Raw genomic sequence first — 20,349 nt, 5'->3', positions numbered from 1 at the left:
TTTCCATGAAATAAAACATGTTTAACTCAAGTGTCATCCTTCACTCTGTTAGTTGAATTGTTCTTGGCCAATAGGAATCTTATATCTGAATGATATTTGATCCTGTGCTCGCCATTAGTGGTGACGTCTAGTTTGCAATAATAATATGAAAATCAGAGACGTACAGTTTGATTTACAGTACATTGCTTTTGCAAATTCCCATTTCAGAATTATAAAATACAGTAGTACACTGGTGAGTTAAAATTACACCACTCTACAAATACGATTTCTAACGAGGTATGTAAATGCTCAGTGTGTTGTGTTTTCGTTGATGATGTTGCTGCCGCTACGTACAATGTACACAATGTATATTTTGGTGAACAATATGCATTTTAAATACCACAAGTACTTTGCATGACGTTGTTAGACCCTCGACTGTCATTGGTCACACACCAGGAAATGCGTACATGACGTAAATTTGAAATTTCAGCGCTGAAACGTCTGGGGCTGTAACTAGCTTCGCGAGCTACACTACAGGCAACAGGATTTGCGGAACTCCTGGAAGGTTCAAAACGAATCTACCTCGGTGGATGAGAAATGTCTTTCTCAAGAGCCCCATTGAAAAGATTCAACGAAGCTGTTGGTAGGTAACACGGAGCAGCGCGTTTCAAAAGCGGTGATAGCTGCGTTTTTGTCCCCCCCATTGATACAGTTTACCAAGTACTGTACTAGCTCACACAACGTTATGGTAGTTTCAAAATTGGAATGTACTAACTCAAAAACAGTATTAAACCATCTAAATCATTAACGGTAAGGACTACGTGCTATCTGTGATGCTAACTATCCTAGAGCACTTTTTAATTGCAGTTGCATCACATACAAGCACTACGGCGTTTGTCACAGTGGCACACAAGTAGGGTCGGGTACATTAAAAAAAAAAAAAACAATAAAATAAAAACATTTAAGAAAATTGTTTCAGGCTGTCCGCATAGCATACATGCGAACAAAATAATTACGAAAAGAGGGCAAAGTATCTTTCACGTAAAAACTTTGGATTTGTGGAGGGGGAAAAGAGCAACGATTGTACTCACTAAAATCATTATTTGTACTGTACATAATGACACACTCTTACCCTTACCTCTTTCCACTGCCATAAAATGCGCTAGCCCTGACTGAAATGTCCTCGTTGGAAGACTTTCGGATATGGACAGTCATGTCTATCGCCCCATAAGGCTTTGGACCAATAATAACAATAAAATGAAAGATAGATGGACAGTAGTTTCAACTTCATCTCACACACACACACACAAATAGTTTAATTACTAAATACTAGTTGTATAAAATAGTGGGATGGATACACCCCTTTCAATACTTTAACGTGAACTTCTCAATTTTGGGGAATAAAAAGAAATTAAAATTATTTTGCCCTTTGGCGTAGCATGTAGTCTTTGTAAATGGATTTATCCATCCATCCATTATCTGAGCTGCTTATCATCACAAGGAGTGCTGAAGCCTATCCCTGCCATCTTTGGGGAGGAGGTGGGGTACACCCTGAACTGGTTTTCAGCCAATCACAGGGGACACCTAAACAAACAACCATTCACAATCACACCTACGGTAAAATGTAAAATGTAAAAAAAAAAAAAAAAAAGAAGAAAAGAACAAGAGATGATAATTTTTTAGGTTTGATAGGGGAGTACGGGTGGTATGTTAGCACATCTGCCTCACAGTTCAGAGGTTGTGGGTTTGAAATCGGATTCTGGCCATCTTCCTGTGCAAACTGCATGTTTTTCCCATGTTTTTGGGGGTTTTCTCCGGGTATTCTCACATCCTCCCACATTCCCAAATCATGCATGTTAGATTGAAGACGCTGCATTACCCACAGGTGTGAATGTTAGTCAGAATAGATCCACAGCAAGTTGGTCATAGAGAGGGAGGGGCAAGGCTGATCAAGAGATGTGAGTTATTTCAAATGTTTCCAAATCCCTTTTACTACAGTTCCAATTACATGCTATCCATAGACAACTATAATTTATACAAGTGCATTTTTCTCCATCTCTCTCTATCTATCTCACTCTATCTCTGCATGGATTTAAATCTTGATGGGTGACATTTCCTCCAATTCTGGAATTACTTCTACATAAAAAGCACAATGACACAGAACTGTTGTGGTTTATGAAAACCTACTTTTGTCCATGAAAGGTTGCACCCCTGCACCGGGCATCTACGACATCAAACCTGGAGAACCGAAGGGACCCGCATCCTTTGATAAATCGGATCGGTTCAAACATGCTAAACCAGGTTGGAAACATCTTACTGCATTGGTAGACACAATCCTGCACTGAACTTGTGAAATGGTGTGTAACATAGTTGTTTTTATCAGCTGTGTGTTCAGTGCCCACATCATCACCCTCACAAATGACATTGATGTCTCCGGTCAGAAGAACAGTATCATTTGATGGACTTGTAAGTTACAGAATATACATTTATATAAAGTGTACAAAACAGATAAATTTTGTGTCTGTATAATTACCTCATAATCTTAAATGTTATCTTACAGGTTGAGGGGTCAAGTACAAAAAAGACCTTGGAAATGAAACAACGACGGCTATTGGAGAAAGAGGTGCTCTTTATTCAAACGATATTTGAAGAATGAAACTACCAGGATTTGGAATTACTGCAATATAGTGAATAATAATAGAAACAGAAATCTTCGTATTCTCTCAATAGCTGAGGATTAGTGAGAGACTGGAAAATATTGTGAAGACTTGGGACAAGACTAGTTGCTAGACTTTTTAAGCCTGGTGCGATTAGATTTTTTAAAATATTTTTTTGATGGCGGGGGGGATCCTGTTCCTCTGTTAGGTCAAGCAGAAAGGACGATCAGTATCCCTTTTATGCTGGAACAGATTTAGTGAGTTATGATATTTTGATATGCAGTGAAAGCAGGGAGCAGGTGGAGGAACAATTAGAAAGATGGAGACATGCACTGGAAAGGAGAGGAATGAAGACTAGCTGAAGTAAAGCAGAATATATGTGTGTGAATGAGAGGGGTGGAGGGGGAAGAGTGACGCTACAGGGAGAAGAGATAGGGAGGGTGGACAACTTCAAATATTTAGGGTCAACAATACAGCGCAATGGTGAGTGTGGTAAGGAAGTGAAGAAACAGGTCCAAGCAGGTTGGAACAACTGGCGGAAGGTGTCTGGTGTGTTATGTGACAGAAGAGTCACTGCTAGGATGAAGGGCAAAGTTTATAAAACAGTGGTGAGGCTGGCCATGATGTGTGGATTAGAGACGGTGGCACTGAAAAAACAACAGGAAGCAAAAATGAAGATGTTGAGGTTCTCGCTCAAAGAGAGCAGGTTGGATAGGATTAGGAATGAGCTCATTAGAGGGACAGCCAAAGTTGGGTGTTTTGGAGACAAGGTTCGAGAGAGCAGACTTCAATGGTTTGGACATGTTCAGAGGTGAGAGAGTGAGTATATTGGTAGAAGGATGCTGAGGATGGAGCTGCCAGGCAAAAGAGCGAGAGGAAGACCAAAGAGAAGGTTGATGGATGTTGTGAGGGAAGATATGATGGCAGTTGGGGTTAGAGAGGAAGATGCAGGAGATAGGCTACTATGGAAAAAGATGACACGCTGTGGCGACCCCTAACGGGACAAGCCGAAAGGAAAAGAAGAAGAAGATCTAGGGAGTCACATTTGGATATTTAAGTTGTTGCTGTGGTTCCTTAGTATTGCAATGGCTATTTCAAGTTCAAGTAACTTTGTCACATATTACACATATCTGAAATAGCATTCCTCTCAGACCTGTGGTGCTATAATAGACTAAAGCGTTAAAAAGATATACGTAAACTGGTCTTTCTAAAATATGTATATCGTGACTAATAATGTAGAGAATCTAACCAAATGGTCAATCTGGCTAATTTAACAAGAGTTGGAATCCGTGGGTAATATCCACACTGCTGTAAGGACAAGGTGAATACTGCGCTTAAAGTGCATAATTTCTGGACCAGTGTCAATGATGGTGGGTGCTAGGGAGGGATGATACTAATGGGGCCAGATCAGAGAGGAAGTTCAGCCTAGGTCCTAACTGCCTGGTGCAAGAAACTGTCTTTGAGCCTGCTGGTTTTGGCCAGAACACTCTGCAGTCTCCTCACTGATACTCTAGCAGCAGTTTGAAGAGGCAGTGGGATGGGTGAGTAGGGTCACCCGCGATGCTGGTGTCCTTGCGGGTGAGGCAGGTGTTACAAATGTCCAGAAGGGAGAGGAGAGAAACAATGATCTTCCGAGCTGCTCTGTGTGTTGCAGGATCTTGCGGCAGGAGGTGATACAGGCACAGTACCACACGGTGATGCTGCTGCACAGGATGCTCTCAATAGTCCCTCTAAAAAAGGAGATCATATTGGGATATGTGGGTCTCTCTACTTTCAGTTTCTGCAGGAAGTAGAGGCATTGTTGAACCTTTTTAGTTATGGTGTAGTGTTGCAAGTCCAGGCCAGGTCTTTGTAGATGGGTGAACCCAGGAATTTGGCTCTGCTCACCCGCTCTACTGCAGCTCTGTTGATAGTTAGCAGGGGATGCTGGGTGTGACCTGTCCTGATGTCCACTATGGTCTCCTTAGTCTCCTCCACGTTCAGGTGGAGATTGTTGTCCTTGTAGTACTTCGCCAGGCAGCTCACCTCACTCTTGTAGCTTGTCTCGTTGTTAATGAGATCCCCCACAGTCGTGTCGTCTGCATACTTGATGAAGACGTTAGTGTTGGATATGAGTGTGTAGTTGTGGGTCAGCAGAGTGAAGAGGAGGGCACTCTGCACACATCCTACACACATCCATTTATTGAGAATCAGAGTAAATCAGTTGAACAGAAGTTTTTTATAGGTGAGTGATAATAGATAAAAGACAAACGACTAAGTAATCAAGATGACGAAAATAATCTTTTATATATCGAGAACAATGACATTAGATTTGAATGTTGTATGGTGGAGTCGTGATTTGTCATAAGGGGAAAACAGAACAGGAGAGGAAGCATGCGGGACAAGGGTCATGGAACCTGTCTGTCTGTGGAACTAAAGTGTGGTAGGTGTGGCAATGTAAATTATAAATGTATTGAGCAGTTATTTCCAACCTTTATGGAGCCAAAGCCACATATTTGCAGTTGAAAAATCTCACAGCACACCAACAAACAAAAATGTCACATTAATGACTGTATGTGCTACCTGGAATCTAATAGGAAAAACATTAATTTGTTGTCTTCCTCAACGCCTCACTGGGATAAATAGATGAACAAAAATACACTATTCTTTAAATAACTACTTTATTGACCAAATAAGTAATGCTGTATTTGATACTGGTAATTCTACACCGGACACCTGTAAAGCACTCATGGTGCACTCATGTGCCACAGTCCCCTGGTTGGGAATAACTGCTTTATATGACCAGAGTGTGAGTGACAGAATCAGAAAGGAATTAGCATATTCATAAATTATTTGTTGCAATAATTGAGTGACCCCACATCCAGCGAGGAAATCCCAAGAGAGTTTACCTCGGAGACACATGCAAGTGAATTGACACACTTTTGCTTGAAAAATGTCTGGAAATGTCCCGCAATTGCTGTGCCCGCACGGCAGAGGCTGATGACCCCCACTCAATCAATCCAGAATATATGAAATATTGATCTCAAAGCTAGAGGGAATATTTATTTCACCCTTGCAGATCCGCTCACTGGTCCAGCAGCGTGGGGAACAGGATCGACGATTGCTCTCCCTTGAGCAGGACCTAAAAAACTTGGAGGCCAAGCTGTTGGCAGCCGTCAGGGAAAAGACTGCACTGACTGCCAGCATCACCACCCTACAAAGACAGAAAGCTGAACTAAAGAAAGTGAATGAGTTCTTAAAAAACAAGGTTTGTGCAGTCTCCATTGCATCGTGTATTTAAAACCATTTTTAAAATTATCACATCTTTTAGGATGAGTTTTCAAGCTTATTTGTGCTCTTTTAAAACTGTTAGTATGTTTTCTCCCAGGTTTCAGCTGACCTCACAAAAAAGAGGATCAATTCACTTACCATGGAACTCCTTGAAGCCAGGAACAAATTGGACAGCAAAAATAAGGTGTGAATTTGGTATACCCACTGTTCTCATTTCACCAGTTTTTGTAAAGCGTAAGGTTCCCCTTCCAAAATGTTTTTATTTTGACAATCTTTGATGTTGGTTTATCGTTTGCAAGAAGGTTTGCGTCGGTAATGTCTGAAATGATATTTTCAAGCTATTTCAGTTGGTCTTTTACATGTGGCAGTTGAAGCGGGTGGATTTCTCTTAAGTGTGCAACTTGTAAATATTAGCTATGCCAACCATGAATTGGACAGGTACTTGAATATTAATTGACAAAACGGCCTCAGTGTCTGTAATTTTCAAAGTCATTGGTTTTCCAAGCCTTATTCCATTTATTGGCTTTTGCATTCATTCAATAAACCCAATAAATGTCAAACTTAAACCATATCACAGACTGATTTTGTCCTATGTGACAAATAAAATTGAAAAATGTGGATTTTGATGGAAGGGGGCCGTTACACAACAAACTTTCATGAAATATTCAGAGTTAATGAGCATAGGTTCATTTTTCAGCTGACTTTTCTTTGAGTGCAGGAGCTAAGTGTACTTGAGGTCACCACCAACGGTCACCTCAAGGCATTAGAAATGGATCTCAGAGTGAGTAAGGAAACTATCCAAGCCTTAACAGGCCGAAATAATGACTTGGGTATGGACTGACAGCAACAAAATCACACAAGCCTGTTTTCATCAAAGGTTATGTATGTTATTTTTAGTGCTATTTTTGTATTTTACAGAGGAGCTCAATCAAGTGTTGAAAACCCAAAATGAGGAGTTAGTGCAACAAAATGACAGGTTACATGGTGAGTTGATCCCGAGTGTAGGTTCTAGGCTAGAAAACCTTTTGAAGCCTGTATAGAGCTCGTGCATCACATACGTCATAAAATCACATGATTTTTTATGTCGCCATATTGCTGGTCAAACAAAGCATTGTTGGAAGTTAATTCTGTTGAGATTTCATTCATTTTTATCTATGAATGCAGAATATGGTGTATATTGTTAAATGAGTGCCCTTTAAAAATCAAAACTGAGCATTTTTGTTTGAGCAATTGGATCACATTTGATGAACCAGACCTTTTCCTTTTTTCCCTCCCTTGCTATACTGTATTATTCTCCAGCTGAGATACTGGAGCTAAAAGCGGAGATCAAGGTTCTGCAGGGATATCTGGATGCCTCCAATGACCAGATTCAGGTCAGCATAAAATATAAAATTTGCACGTTGAGCCATCCTAGGCATTAACATTTGTTTTTATAGGATCTCCGCTTAAAACTTAAAGAGACAACACAGCAGGACATTGTCTGTAACGCAAAGCTGCAGAACCTGAAGTAAGTAAAAGTATAATAGTTCCTTGGTTGGGTGTCCGATTTCAACAAAGGAAAAGTTAACAGCTCGTTTATTTGTTGCATGTTCTGCAGATGCCTAGAGCAAGAATTAGTGCAGAGCCACACCAAACTTGAAAGGACTGAAGTTGCGCTGAGGCAAAAAGAGGAGGAAGTGCTGAAATATCAACATGAGATGCAGGCCTCACAGGAGGCTTTATCAGAAGCAAAGAGGAAGTTGAAAAGCCAAGAGTTGGAGCTCGAGGCATCCCAAAAGGCAGTGAGAGACTTGGAAACACAAGTGAAGTTCATCAAAGGAGAAGTCCAGAACTCCCGAGCAAAGGTGGGTCAGCAGGAGGCTGAGCTGGCTCTGCTGCGGGAGGCGCTCCAGACTACCGAGAAAAAGATGAATGAAAGCGTGGCACATCTGGAACAAATGTGTCTGTTATCGGCACAAGAGAAAAGTATGCTCCCCCACCAATGTCAGAAAAAAAGAACTGCAAAATTGAGATTTTTTTTTTTTTTTTTTAGACCAAATTCAAGAGGAGGGCTTCAGAAAAGTGAAGGAGTTAAGCACAGAACTTGAACTCCTGAAGGACATTGACAGAGATGAGAAAGAGAAGCAGATTCAGCTCCAGCATGAGCATGCTTCTTTCATTGAGGAACTTGCGAAAGAAAGGGTAATTTTCATTTATTTTCTTGACTGCATGGCATTACCTTTCCCGTTTCAAATAGCTCCGATGTATTCGTGAAGTGTTGAATGCCTTTCCAGAAGCTCATTGTTCCCTTATCTACAGTGAATAAAATACGTTTTTGAACACCTTGCGATATTGCTAGTTCTCCCACTTGGAAATCATGGAGAGGTCTGAAATTTTCATTGTAGGTGTATGTCCACTATGAGAGAGCTGATCTAAAAAGAAAAATCCAGAAATCACAATGTATGATTTTTATTTATTTATTTATTTTTAATGACTTGTTTGTGTGGCACAGCTACAAATAAGTATTTGAACACCTGTCTATCAGATAGAATTCTGACCCTCAAGGACCTGTTAGTCCGCCTTTAAAAGTCCACCTCCGCTCCATGTATTAAACTGAATCAGATGCACCTGTGTGAGGTCGATAGCTGCATAAAGACACCTATCCACCCCATACAATCAGTAAGACTAAAACTTGCAACATGGACAAGCCCAAAGAGCAGTCCAAAGAAACCAGAGACAAAATTGTCCACGCAGCTACGGAGAAATTGCCAAGCACCTTTGTGAATGAAGGTCCACTTTTGGAGCAATCATTAGAAAATGGAAGAAGCTAAACATGATGGTCAATCTCAATCGGAGTGGAGCCAGATGCAAGATGTCACCTCGTGGGGTCTCAATGATCCTTAGAAAGGTGAGAAATCAGTCCAGGACTACACGACAGGACTTGGTCAATAACCTGAAAAGAGCTGGGACCACAGTTTTCAAGGTGACTGGTAATACACTAAGACGTCATGGTTTGAAATCATGCATGCCACGGAAGGTTCCCCTGCTGAAACCAGTACATGTCAAGGCCGGTCTTAAGTTTGCCAATGACCATTTGGATGATACAGAAGAGTCATGGGAGAAAGTTTTGTGGTTAGATGAGACCAAAATGGAACTTTTTGGTCATAATTCTACTAACCGTGTTTGGACGAAGACGAATGATGAGTTCATTCCCAAGAACACCATCCCTACAGTGAAGCATGGGGTTGTTAGCATCATGCTTTTGGGGTATTTTTCTCCACATGCGACAGGACGACTGCACTGTATTTCAGGAGAGGATGACCGCGGCCATGTATTGTGAGATTTTGGGGAACAACCTCTTTCCCTCAGTCAGAGCATTGAAGATGGGTTGTGGCTGGGTCTTGCAACATGACAATGACCCATAGCACACAGCCAGGAAAACCAAGGAGTGGCTCCGTAAGAAGCATAGCAAGGTTCTGGCGTGGCCTAGCCAGTCAAAATCATTAGAGGGAGCTGAAACTCCGTGTTACTCAGCGACAGCCCAGAAACCTATCTGTGTGGAGGAGTGGGCCAAAATCCCTCCTGCAGTGTGTGCAAACCTGGTGAACAACTACAGGAAATGTTTGACCTCTGTAATTGCAAACAAAGGCTACTGTACCAAATATTAACATTGGTTTTCTCAGGTGTTCATATACGTATTTAGAGCTGTATTACACAAATAAATTGTTAAAAAAAATCACAAATTGTGATTTCTGGATTTTTCTTTTTAAATTATCTCTCACAGTGGACATGCACCTACGATGAAAATTTCAGACCCCTCCATGATTTCTAAGTGGGAGAACTTGCAATATAGCAGGGTGTTCAAATACTTATTTTCTTCACTGTGTTTTAACTCCTCAGGCTCTGGTAGACTCTTTGACTGTGCTGCTAGAGCAGGAGAGGCAGGAGTCTGAGGAGTGCCGAAGTAAGCTGTATGAGGAGATGGAGGAGGTTCTGGGAGAGCTGGCTCTCATGGAGGACCAGGAGCAAAGACGAGGTGAAGAGAGGGCGCACAGTCACGAGAAAATGAATGCGTTGGAAAGACAACTGAGTGAAATGAAGGAAGTTTTTGAACGGTGAGTGACCTAAACTTTAAATTCACAGTCACTAAAACTACAGGGGTACCTTGACTTATGAGTCAGTGTTACCAGTTACAATTCCAAGCAGTGATTGTGTAGATTTAAAAAAATATTAAAAAATTCTCTCACACTTTGGTGCAAATTTTGAAATAGAGACCAACCTCCACTAGAAGACTCCATCCAATATTTTGAGGTACAAATAAATTGGGTGACGAGTTCAGTCACTGAGCAAAGTAAACTCGTAAGTCAAGCTACCGCGCTTAATAAAAATGAATTGTGATTTTTGTTTTCATTAAACAACTTTCCCAAAATATTATATTCCATCCTGAGTCATTGTTTTTGAAATATAGTCACAAATGTTAGCACACTTCTCATATTTTGTACAAGAATTAGAGAATCAGAATAACACTAGATTTAATATACCTGCTCTCCTTTCAGATCTGATGATGCATTACACTTACATCACACTTTTACTGCTATGGGGCAGTGTGATAGAAGCATGAGAATTCATAACACGTTAACAAATCACATGACACTGGTCCAAGGAGGGAAAATGGTCAAGTGGGCACTGTTCTGACATTTCATTTGGTGGTTTACTCACTTTTTTTTGCCAACCATTGAGATGAATGTCTGTGTGCGAAGTTATTTTCAGGGGACAGTATATTTACACTTTTATACAAGCTCTGCACTGAACTTTATATTCTGTGTGTTTCTTTCGGCTTGTCCCTTTCGGGGTCGCCACAGCGTATCATCTCAGATGAACGCATATATATGTTTGGCACAATTTTTACGCCGGATGCCCTTCTCAGGGAGTCGAGGCCCCAGTGCGATACGAACCCACAACCAAACCAGTGCTCTAACCACTGAGCTACGGGGCCTTTACTGACAACTTTATATTGTATACTGTAATAGTATAATTTCTCCATTCTTGTCCCATGAAAAGATTTACTGTGTATAAAATGTAAGGGCCTTCTCACTTTTTTGTAATTAAAGTGAAAATCACCTGCTTCACATGCAGTGAGCCCTTTTTCTCTTTCTCAATTATAATCCATAATTATGGTACATGACATTTTTCAACTCAACATGGGTTTAAATTCTTGGAATGCAGCATATTTGACATTCTGCGGCACCAGCACAGCAGCTTCCAGCTGAGCGGTGCATATGTTACGCAGGATAAATAACATTACCGTCTCACATGCTGGATCATCCTTTTGCTCTTCTAATCTCCTTAATGAAGACAAATGCTCAGGAAATATTATTGACACCATTTAGCTGTACAAACCTTCCACAAAACTGATCAGGAACAGAATGAGTATTTTCATTAATGATGGAATTAGTATTGTACTGTACATTCAAGTATCAATACTTACGAACTAATTCCTACTTACTGGAAACTTTAAAGGTCTGTTCAGGAAAATCTAACATCTTTTCATTGGTTTGTACACAAATTAATTAGTGTTCATTATTACCTCAGAATTGTGGAACCCCCAAAATCATTGGAGTACAGAAGCCCAGACTAAAAACGTTCTGTAAGTTTATGAAAGTGTTTTTTATTGATTGCATTTTCTAAATCAAAACCACCATGCATTGGCTATTTTATTCAATGGCCACTTCCTTTTTGTTAATAAATCGGGAAAATTCTATCATTGTGGTGTGCAATTGACCATCACTTTAACCTTACAACTCAAAAAAATGCATTGTCACTGAAGTGTAATGTGTTTTGTGTTATTTGGGCCAGAATCCCTGCCATGTGCCCCATATGTGGTGTGCATAGCGAGACGGCAGTGATCCGATGGGTCTGGCATTTCGGGCCAGCTCACCATTGCTTAGTTGGTAGCTGCATGCAGTCCGCTTCACCGGCATTGGGATCCTTAAACTTACCTGATAACTGCTGTGGCCCATAACCTCCCTCACAGTGGAGGCACATCAGGCAGAGCTAACTGTTTATTAATTGCACTAGCTCGCAAGCTAATTGGCTAGCAAGCTAATGAGCCTACAAGTAGGTCAGAACAGCATCGGCTTGTCCAAGAAGTTCCTACCTCACATGGCTTTGTGTCATGTGGGCATACACATAACAATGACACGTTAGTGAAAGTTAACTGACCCTGCGACACCCACTTTGTGGTTTCGTGAGCCGCACACACTTGATATTTGAGCCGTATAGAATCATAAGCATGTATCCGATTGACACCTGAAGGTCCAGTACAGTGCACTCACTCTTTTTTTCTAATACATTCAAATTTAGTACACTTAACGGTTTTCCTCTATGGTACTTCAAATTTGGAAGACATTTTTGGTGCATTTTACTGTGCTTAAATAATTAATGGCTGTTCTTTGTAGTCAGAGCAGGGACCTGTTATTGGTGAAAGAGGAGCATTCTATAGCCAATCGAGAACTTCAGGAAACGCACGCAAACTCACTGCAAAAAATGGGAGAGATGTCTGTACAGCTAGAAGGGTGAGTTGTCAAACGTGTTGTTGTGCGTCACATTGCAGTTCTCTGAAGGTTTACGGTTCTGTCACCTGGTGAAGCACCAAAATGGCTCTGAGGGAAGCTGATGAGAGCAGGAAAAAACTGGAAGAGGAGATGAACACAGTTACTCAGCAGCTCAAGGAGGAGATGGACAAAGTTATTCTACAAAAAAATGAGGAGCACCGAATGAGACTGGAGAATGCAGGGTTTGTATTTCTTTGGGGGGGAATGCTATTGTTTCCTTTTTGTGTGTGTTTATTTTTTGGGTGGGGGTACTTTCTTTTCTTGATTTAGAGTTTTGCAAGAGGTGCAGGCTCGCCTTGCTCATAAAGTTCAGGAGATGCAGGATTTGGAGACCAGCTACTCTGAGAGAATCTGTCAGTTGGAGCAGGAGCTGCTGCGACAGACAAAAGACAAGGAAGAAGCACTGAGGCAAGTAGAAGAGCAGAAAGGGCAGCAAGTTGCTGAGCTTCACAATCGGGAACAAATGGCTCAGAAACAGCTTGAGGACGTCCGCCGGGAAAAGGTGATCATAATGGAACAAATGCTACAAGAAAAAGAGGAAAAAAATAAATATCAAGCAGCGCTTGAGGCCAAAAGAGCTGTACTGGAGGCTGAAATGAAAGACCACCAACAGCTCAGGTCAGAGGTTCTCAGACTACAAACTGAACTTAATAGCATGTGTGAGGAAAGAAGTCGACTCGTGTCTCAAGTTGAACTGTCGGACCAATCAGAGCTGGCACTTCAGCATCGAGTGGAGGCGGAACATAGAGAGAAGATGGGGCTTCAGGCTCGCTTGGATGAAGTTCAGGTCCAGTGTAAAATCTTTCAGACACAAACAGCCCTCATGGAGGAGAAGGTAGAGGGTCTGCTGATGGAAATGGAAGAACAGCAACATGAGCGACAGACTCTACAACACCAGGTCAAGGTGCTGATCCAGGAGAAAGTCACTCTACAGTGGGAGATGGACGAGCAGCGGCAGGAACTCCAGAACCAAGTAATGGAAGCAGAGGAGAAGAGGTGAGCAACTTTTATTCTAATGAATGCATGAATTTTTTTACACACAAAATGTTTCCTTTCTTTCAAAGCGCTTCAAGATCTGAAACAGAACACTGGAGGACAAAGTATGAGGAGCTGTTTGCTAAGGTCAAACCCTTTGAGGTTGGTGTTTCCAAACGAGTAAAACCAAACGAGCCTGTCTCTATAAACAACCAGCATATTGTAACTGCTAGGAGGAGGTCTAGAAGTTTAATGCCTGCTTACTTATTCATGCATATGATTTGAAAAAAATCTTGTGAAGTATTTGTCGCTGGTTGGATTTGTGCAACTCGTCGGTACATTTCTGAATAATTAAAAAACCACACAGTGGAGCGTTAGTAGCTAAAACGATGCTAGTACATGCTCAAATTATAAGACTTTTTGTTGAGTCATACCACTTTAAATATTCTTATTTTGTGGCTACCTCCAGGACCAGTTGAACTTCTTTGCGGCTGAGCGAAATGCACTCATCAATGAAAATGGCGCAAACCAGGAGGAGCTAACCAAGCTGTCAGATGCTTATGCTCGTCTGCTGGGTCACCAGAACCAGAAGCAGAAAATTAAACATGTAATGAAGCTGAAAGATGAGAATTTTGACCTGAAACAGGTAATATAACTGTGCAACAGAATTCCAACACATCACTTGGAATGCAGTGAGCTTAATGTGTTTTCTAATCAGTGAAAATACCTACAGTACATATGTGTACAGTACATAGTGTGCTCGCGGTCTGGAGGTCTGCCTCGGTGTCGGGAGATCTACGTTATCTCTGTTGACACATTCCTGTGTGGAGTTGGCATGTTCTCCCGCCTTTTTACAGTAGCAACACACTCCTATGCACTGTAGGCATTATCGCAAGCCTTATAAACTTATTGTTAATATGAGACGAAGAAGTAGGAAGCAATTGGGCTTACGGCCACACTACCCAGATCTCGGAAGCTCAGCGGTTTTGGCGCTGGTTAGTACTTGGATGGGAGACCGCCTGGGAAAACCAGGTGCTGTAAGCTTCTCTCCCCGGCTAAAATGCAGAGGAGTTGCGTCAGGAAGGGCATCCAGCGTAAAAACTGTGCCAAGCAAATATGGGTTCATCTGAGATGGCACGCTGTGGCGACCCCTACGGGACAAGCCAAAAGAAGAAGAAGACAGTACATACAGTATGTGTGTACTGTTGTTAATATTGATAAAATAAAACAGCCATTTCCTTTGGTTGTAGTCAAACTCACCATCCAGTTGTGCAGATTAAGAAGAGGAAAGCTTTCTTAGCTTTTGTGTAAAACTAAAGAGAAGCAAAGAGTAGATATAGTATTTCCTTCCCAGGCTTTCCACAGTGGAGGCTCAGCTTTGTAGTTCGTAATGTGGTTTAGAGCATTGCCTGGCCGTGATGTCATTGGTGTGAGAGCATGCTATAACAGTGTACCTGGATGAATGGAGAAGGCAAACTGGTAACTGTTAGCAAGTCGCTAGCTAGCAAACCACGCAAGGGACCAGTAGAAGAGTTACCTGCAAAAAGCTTTTCCAATGTGGAACAGCTAGTGTGACCTGTGCGGTAGTCTGTTTCAAATAAGGAAGAAGTGGTCAGATCTCAGCAAATTGGAGCTCTTGAATTTGTAAATGTTGATTTTGCAAAGTGGCAATGCTGTAAAACACTTTGTGATCATTACATATTCATGTTATAGATTATTATCTAATCAGACAAATGTATTAAGTATTTGAGGCATCTTGGCTGGGAAATAAGATGGTCCTTTATTTTGCGCTAAAGGGATTGAGGCACATTACTTACTGGTAGCTTCTACCAAATATAATCCTGATTCAGTCTCGACTAGTTGAACATGATCAGCGATGGGAAGTTGAGCACAACTCCCCAAGGATCCCATAAATGCGAGCAATACAGTCGTGGCATCAAAACCAAAGTACAGAATGTTGAGAGAGTCACCTATATGGTTAAAATATTCAGAAAATTTATTCACAAGAACTAGCAAATTCATGTCGCTAATGGTATGTGAGTTAACATAGTTGATGATCAACAAGTGGAAGTGTACTGGAATTGATCTTTTAAACAAGAAATGGAATCCTTGACCATTTGATCTTTGTGTAGTGGCTTTCACCGAATGCCTAATCCTTTTTCTCTGCGTGTGTTTGTGTTTTTGTAGGAGGTACTGAAACTTCGCTCCCAGTTGAGCCGTCAGAAGACTGATTTGAATCACCTCAAATCAAAACCCCCCAATGATTCTCAGCGCAGGTTTGATCCCAGTAAAGCGTTCCAACACAATAAGGAGAACAGGCGGACTGAAAATGCAACACCTTTGAAAGAAGGTGAGCAGCCATTGGCTTGTCTTCGACTGTTTTCACAAATATTTAATGATAAAATAGGGACATTGATACAATCTTAATGATTTTGTCGGAATCTTTCTTTTGTAGACAATCACACTGTGAAGAGCGCCTACTTGTAGAGAACAGCAATGGCTGAGCTGCTTGGGAGTCGTTTTCTCTGAATAAGAGGATTTTTCCCAAAGCTGGGATGATGATTCTCAATTTTTTTTTTTTTTTTTGGGGGGGGGGGGGGGTTTGTTTTTATTGCCTCTGGCACATATTCAGATACGTCTTAGGTGTTTTTTTTTAATCTACTTTTATCTAAACCATTTAAAAAGTTGTAGTGCCATCAATGTTCGTAGGGAGAGCTAGTTTAGTCTGGTAGGTTCTGGTAGGGACAAATACCTGTATCACCATTTTGTAAATAAAGTAAATACTGAGATTAAATGACCTTTAAAATCCTACTGGTTGTTACTGTTGCTAGCCAGCAGAGAGCACTGTGGGACTGCAGTCATAGATGGAAATGATGGAAACTTATGATTCTGTAAAATAATATCCTAACCTAGTCACATTTTTGAGAGGAGCCTTGGGTTATGGGTCATAAAGCTTTATTTCCCCTTCATTCAAACACAGCCAGTACATCACCAAACATACACTTCAAGACCTTTTTTCACAGGTGGTTCATCATGTGAAGTTAGCGAGTCAGTCGCAGTAGCCTTCCAGGTGGTAAATGCTGCATGGCTTATGACAGCACTGCTCCACAATGCCTCTCTTCACCTTGGAATCATCGCCTCCAGAGAACCTCCTCCACAGCTGCTGTTCTTGTCTGGCCCTTTTAGACAGGAACCCTGAGAGGTGAACAAAGTTTTTAAAGCTGGGATAAGTCTGCCTGCTGTGCGATTCTCCAAGTTCTTATACGAGCATGTAGACTCATCACACTTTAATGGAGCCTTAATGGCTAGGTAATCTGATAGCTTCAATCCATTTAGTCTTGTTAGGCCCTTTTTTCGAGGGAGGGGCAGTATGTTGGAGTGCCTGTAGGTTCAATCAAAGCTGTCATATCTAAACTTCAAAACAATATTGTTTGAGGTCCGAACACTGCTCGTTTTGTGCAAAAGGTAATGACGATTTTTGATGGCCAATGCATTGAATTGAAACCAGACAAGAAGGCTTTACACACTAATCATGATTAAGAGGGGCACATTATTTTAACTCAGAATGTTGTCCCTTTGTTAGTTTACCTATCCAAAATGGAAAACGTGCTAACGATCGATTGACCCTGTGCAAATTCTTAGATAGCCCCAACTAATTTCCAGTAGTCAGCATCCCTTCTACATGGAATCAGTTTTTGGAAATACTATCTGCTAGTGAACTATGGACTCTTAAAGGAAAATGGAAAAATATCAAGTTACAGCAAATAGGAGGCAGTACTGCTGTGTTGCTGTGTACCTCTGTATTAGCCTTCGACTAAGAAACACAGTGTTGTGGTTAGGGTTTTTTTTTGTTTTTTTTTTTTTTAACATTTCTTACAGATGCGAATCAATGTCAATGGATTTTTGCCCAACTGCAGGGACAACTTTAGCATTACACACAGAGTGTGGGTGGATCCTGCATTTTCTGGGGGGGGGGGGCATACTTGAGCTTTAAAGCTATGACTTACAATGTTCGGTGGGTTTTTTTTTTTTTTTTTTTTTTCCTGAGAGAGATCTGAAGAAGAATCCAGTCATTTTGTATAGCAATAGATGGAGCAGAAATGGTCAAACTGACTGAATTTTGCCCTGCGATTGGCTAGTGATGAGTGGAGCCCTCCTCTCGCTTAGTCAATTGTGAATATTTGCGGTTCAACTGCGACCTTAATAAGGACAAGTGCTGGAAATCTTGGATGGTTTTTATACTGCAGAAACCATCCAAGAGGATTTTCATCTCTAACCACTAAATATCAAAGTGAACATTCCACTTGGCAAGACTTCCACAAATGGAGGATTGTTTTTTTTGTTTTTTTTTTTGCATGACCTTACTGAGCAAGTTTTCCAGATCCCTCTTGTGAAGTCGTTTCGGACTGTGAAAGAAGCCCCTCTCTCCACATACGAAATATAGGGCATCCACCAGGTGGGAACCACAGAGGTGCTGGGTAGGTACAGAGGTGATCCGTGGAGCCCGAAACACCAGCAAAAACAGGATGGACAACACCCATGATGTGTTGGCCATAGAATGGAGACCTGATGAAGAAAGCCCAACTTGATTATTTTTACACATTTTTTACAGTTAGATAACCCCTCCAGCTTCCACATGACTTTTCAGCTACTAAAATACATTTAATATCGGCAATTTTCAGAGCATTCTTAATGCACAAAATTCTATACGTAAACTCATGTATGGAAATTACCCACAAGATACAAGGTTCATATATAGTAAAATCTGACCCACATATACTGGAATACAAAAGCTCTGAACATTGGACACAGTCAGCACTTTGAAAAACATTGGTTTATGCCTCACCACCTATGCTACTTCAGATGAATTATATTGATTTACACTCAGGCATATGCACACATAGCCACGAGATGGTGCTGAGCCACCTGCCCTTTTACCCTGGATTAAAAAATATATATATTTTTTTATATTGCAGCCATTTTTTTTCTTCATCAATATTTGGTCAGAAATGATAGAGGGGTTTTTCTTTAAATCTTTCTATTTATTTGAGTCTTTAGCAAACTTGTACAGATGCCATTATTTCCTTCACCTTTACCAAGACCTTATTTCCAGCTGAAATAAACATTGGATAAGATACATGTGCATGGTTTGGTCCAGACTGTAAAAAGCTGCGGTGTCAAACAATTTCCCCCTTCAACAATCACGTTGTCAACCGGACACCAGCTGCCACGATTACAGAAGAAGTGGAATATACAGGATGTAGGTAAGAAACCTTTTGGCATGTACTCTGAAAATAGCTACCTACGATGAGTGATTCAAATGTTTTAAAACAATTTGCATTTAAAACCAAATCATGTACCACTAACTCATAGTGACTGGCTTTTTTTTTTTTTTAATAAATTACTGATGGCCTAATGACCCAAATATACATTTTAAATTGTAAAGAATGTCTGCTCTAACCATAGGAGTATCTAGTAAGCCTTACTTTTGAAAAGTTAAAAAAATCCAACTATAAGGTTCAAATCCTCAAGGTGTAGCTTTCCTGACCTTCTTCTGAAACAGCACAAGGATAAAGGGAGTTAATGTCAAAACATGATCCAGCAAATTGAATTATATTTGTCTCAAGCTGACTGGATTACTTTGATGCTCAAATAACGGTCTGTCTGGCCTCACAGCCAAAGACTCACATTTGGATTCACAATGCCGTCTGTCTCATGCTCCTAACAGTTGTGTTGATAAAATAATAAAGACCCGTTGAGCATAAAAGGCTACGACGGCCTTCTCTCAGGCCCGTTCTGACAATGTTTGTGGTCACTGAGGATGTCCAACATGCTTAGCATATCTTACCCTGCTACGAACTTTGCAGATGGGTCAACCGGTTCAGGATTAGTAGTTCTTATCAGAGTTCAACTAAACATAGTGAACTTAAAACATAGAAAAAGGTCAGGAGACACGAGACAATGTAGAGTAGAGTCCACCACAGATCAGTCTACATTTGGACTGCTGTCGTTCATCTTGCTTTTGTCGTTGTTTTACAGTAACCGATGAGTATTTATGGCAAATCTCACTTTCACTGTGTATCCCTGCAAACTTGTCTATAAAGAAGACTTCTTGGAATCCACTCGGAAATACTGTACTCAATAAAAACTAGTTTACAGAAATCCTCATGACCTCAAGAATTCGAGGGAGGATGATGAGTTTGAAAAGTAATAATTAAATGCTTGTATTTATGTAGCAAGATGAAAAAATAGCAAGATTACCAAGAGCAAAGAAAATCTGACAGACAATGCATACGGTTTACAGGAGCTAAAGATAATTAATAGATGATATAAAAATATTTAATTATAATTCCGTAGTAAGTAAACAAATTTACTTCCCAAAATTTCTGATTAATAATGCTCTATCTTTTCCCAATGAGCTTAACGCAATACTTGCAGCACCTATAATAACTGAACACAAACTCCAGTGTTCCAATATTGTAATTGTACATTTGGTCAATATTTCTTCAAGGTCAACTCCTAACTTAGTGTTTTGTCCATCTTTCCATTGGTGCAGAATTATTAGTGTTATGAATTAAATGACATTTGGGATGACTATTCCTGGTTTGAAGTTCAGCTTCTGTTTCAAGGTGAAAGCATATTTAGCAGTCATTTAACAGAGCCTTTGTGGAGGTCTTATAATATACTACTGATTATCGGCTTGAAAATAAATCATTTTAACAGTAATCTTTAACAATGCACCAGCGCCAGGCATTACGACATTGGCAATGAGCTCTATCTGGCCCGCCACTCCTCTATCCCTGCTGGCTGTATGCCAAGCTCTTGGCACAGCGGAGCGGCTGAATAATAGATCTGCCTGTGCTGCTCATTACTTT

At 40.7% G+C, this 20,349-nt stretch overlaps 2 protein-coding genes across 2 annotated transcripts; one reads left to right on the top strand and one right to left on the bottom strand.

Moving 5' to 3' along the window:
• The first annotated feature begins 422 nt into the window (after window positions 1-422).
• On the top strand, window positions 423-16,272 carry hmmr (hyaluronan-mediated motility receptor (RHAMM)). The gene is made up of 20 exons (XM_061835834.1): window positions 423-622; window positions 2,182-2,280; window positions 2,363-2,445; window positions 2,540-2,602; window positions 5,695-5,883; window positions 6,004-6,090; window positions 6,625-6,736; window positions 6,825-6,890; window positions 7,206-7,279; window positions 7,343-7,413; window positions 7,504-7,871; window positions 7,939-8,087; window positions 9,786-10,000; window positions 12,344-12,460; window positions 12,535-12,681; window positions 12,770-13,495; window positions 13,564-13,636; window positions 13,944-14,120; window positions 15,662-15,824; window positions 15,930-16,272. Exons 1-20 carry the CDS (start codon window positions 577-579, stop codon window positions 15,959-15,961), a joined length of 3,057 nt encoding a protein of 1,018 aa, XP_061691818.1. The 5' UTR covers window positions 423-576; the 3' UTR covers window positions 15,962-16,272.
• Window positions 16,273-16,523: 251 nt separating this feature from the next.
• LOC133508725 (insulin-like) lies at window positions 16,524-18,029 on the bottom strand. Its single transcript, XM_061835086.1, has 2 exons — window positions 17,840-18,029; window positions 16,524-16,669 (listed from the first exon to the last, which is right to left on the bottom strand). The coding sequence occupies exons 1-2, from the start codon at window positions 18,027-18,029 to the stop codon at window positions 16,524-16,526; spliced, it is 336 nt and encodes a 111-aa protein (XP_061691070.1).
• Window positions 18,030-20,349: the final 2,320 nt, after the last annotated feature.

This window comes from Syngnathoides biaculeatus, chromosome 11, assembly GCF_019802595.1.
Source record: "Syngnathoides biaculeatus isolate LvHL_M chromosome 11, ASM1980259v1, whole genome shotgun sequence".
NCBI lineage: Eukaryota > Metazoa > Chordata > Actinopteri > Syngnathiformes > Syngnathidae > Syngnathoides > Syngnathoides biaculeatus.
The sequence above is the reverse complement of the archived record's forward strand: the minus strand, read 5'-3'. Positions and strand labels throughout refer to the sequence as shown.

Bases quoted from the DNA above. Each gene is read 5' to 3' on its own strand.
- LOC133508725 (XM_061835086.1), bottom strand. From the start codon at position 18,029: ATGGCCAACACATCATGGGTGTTGTCCATCCTGTTTTTGCTGGTGTTT. The intron at 16,670-17,839 runs GTAAGGTCATGC...TTCACCTCTCAG, and splicing joins GGATCTGGAAAACTTGCTCA to GGTTCCTGTCTAAAAGGGCC.
- hmmr (XM_061835834.1), top strand. From the start codon at position 577: ATGTCTTTCTCAAGAGCCCCATTGAAAAGATTCAACGAAGCTGTTG. The intron at 7,280-7,342 runs GTCAGCATAAAA...TTGTTTTTATAG, and splicing joins CCTCCAATGACCAGATTCAG to GATCTCCGCTTAAAACTTAA. The intron at 7,872-7,938 runs GTATGCTCCCCC...TTTTTTTTTTAG, and splicing joins GTTATCGGCACAAGAGAAAA to ACCAAATTCAAGAGGAGGGC.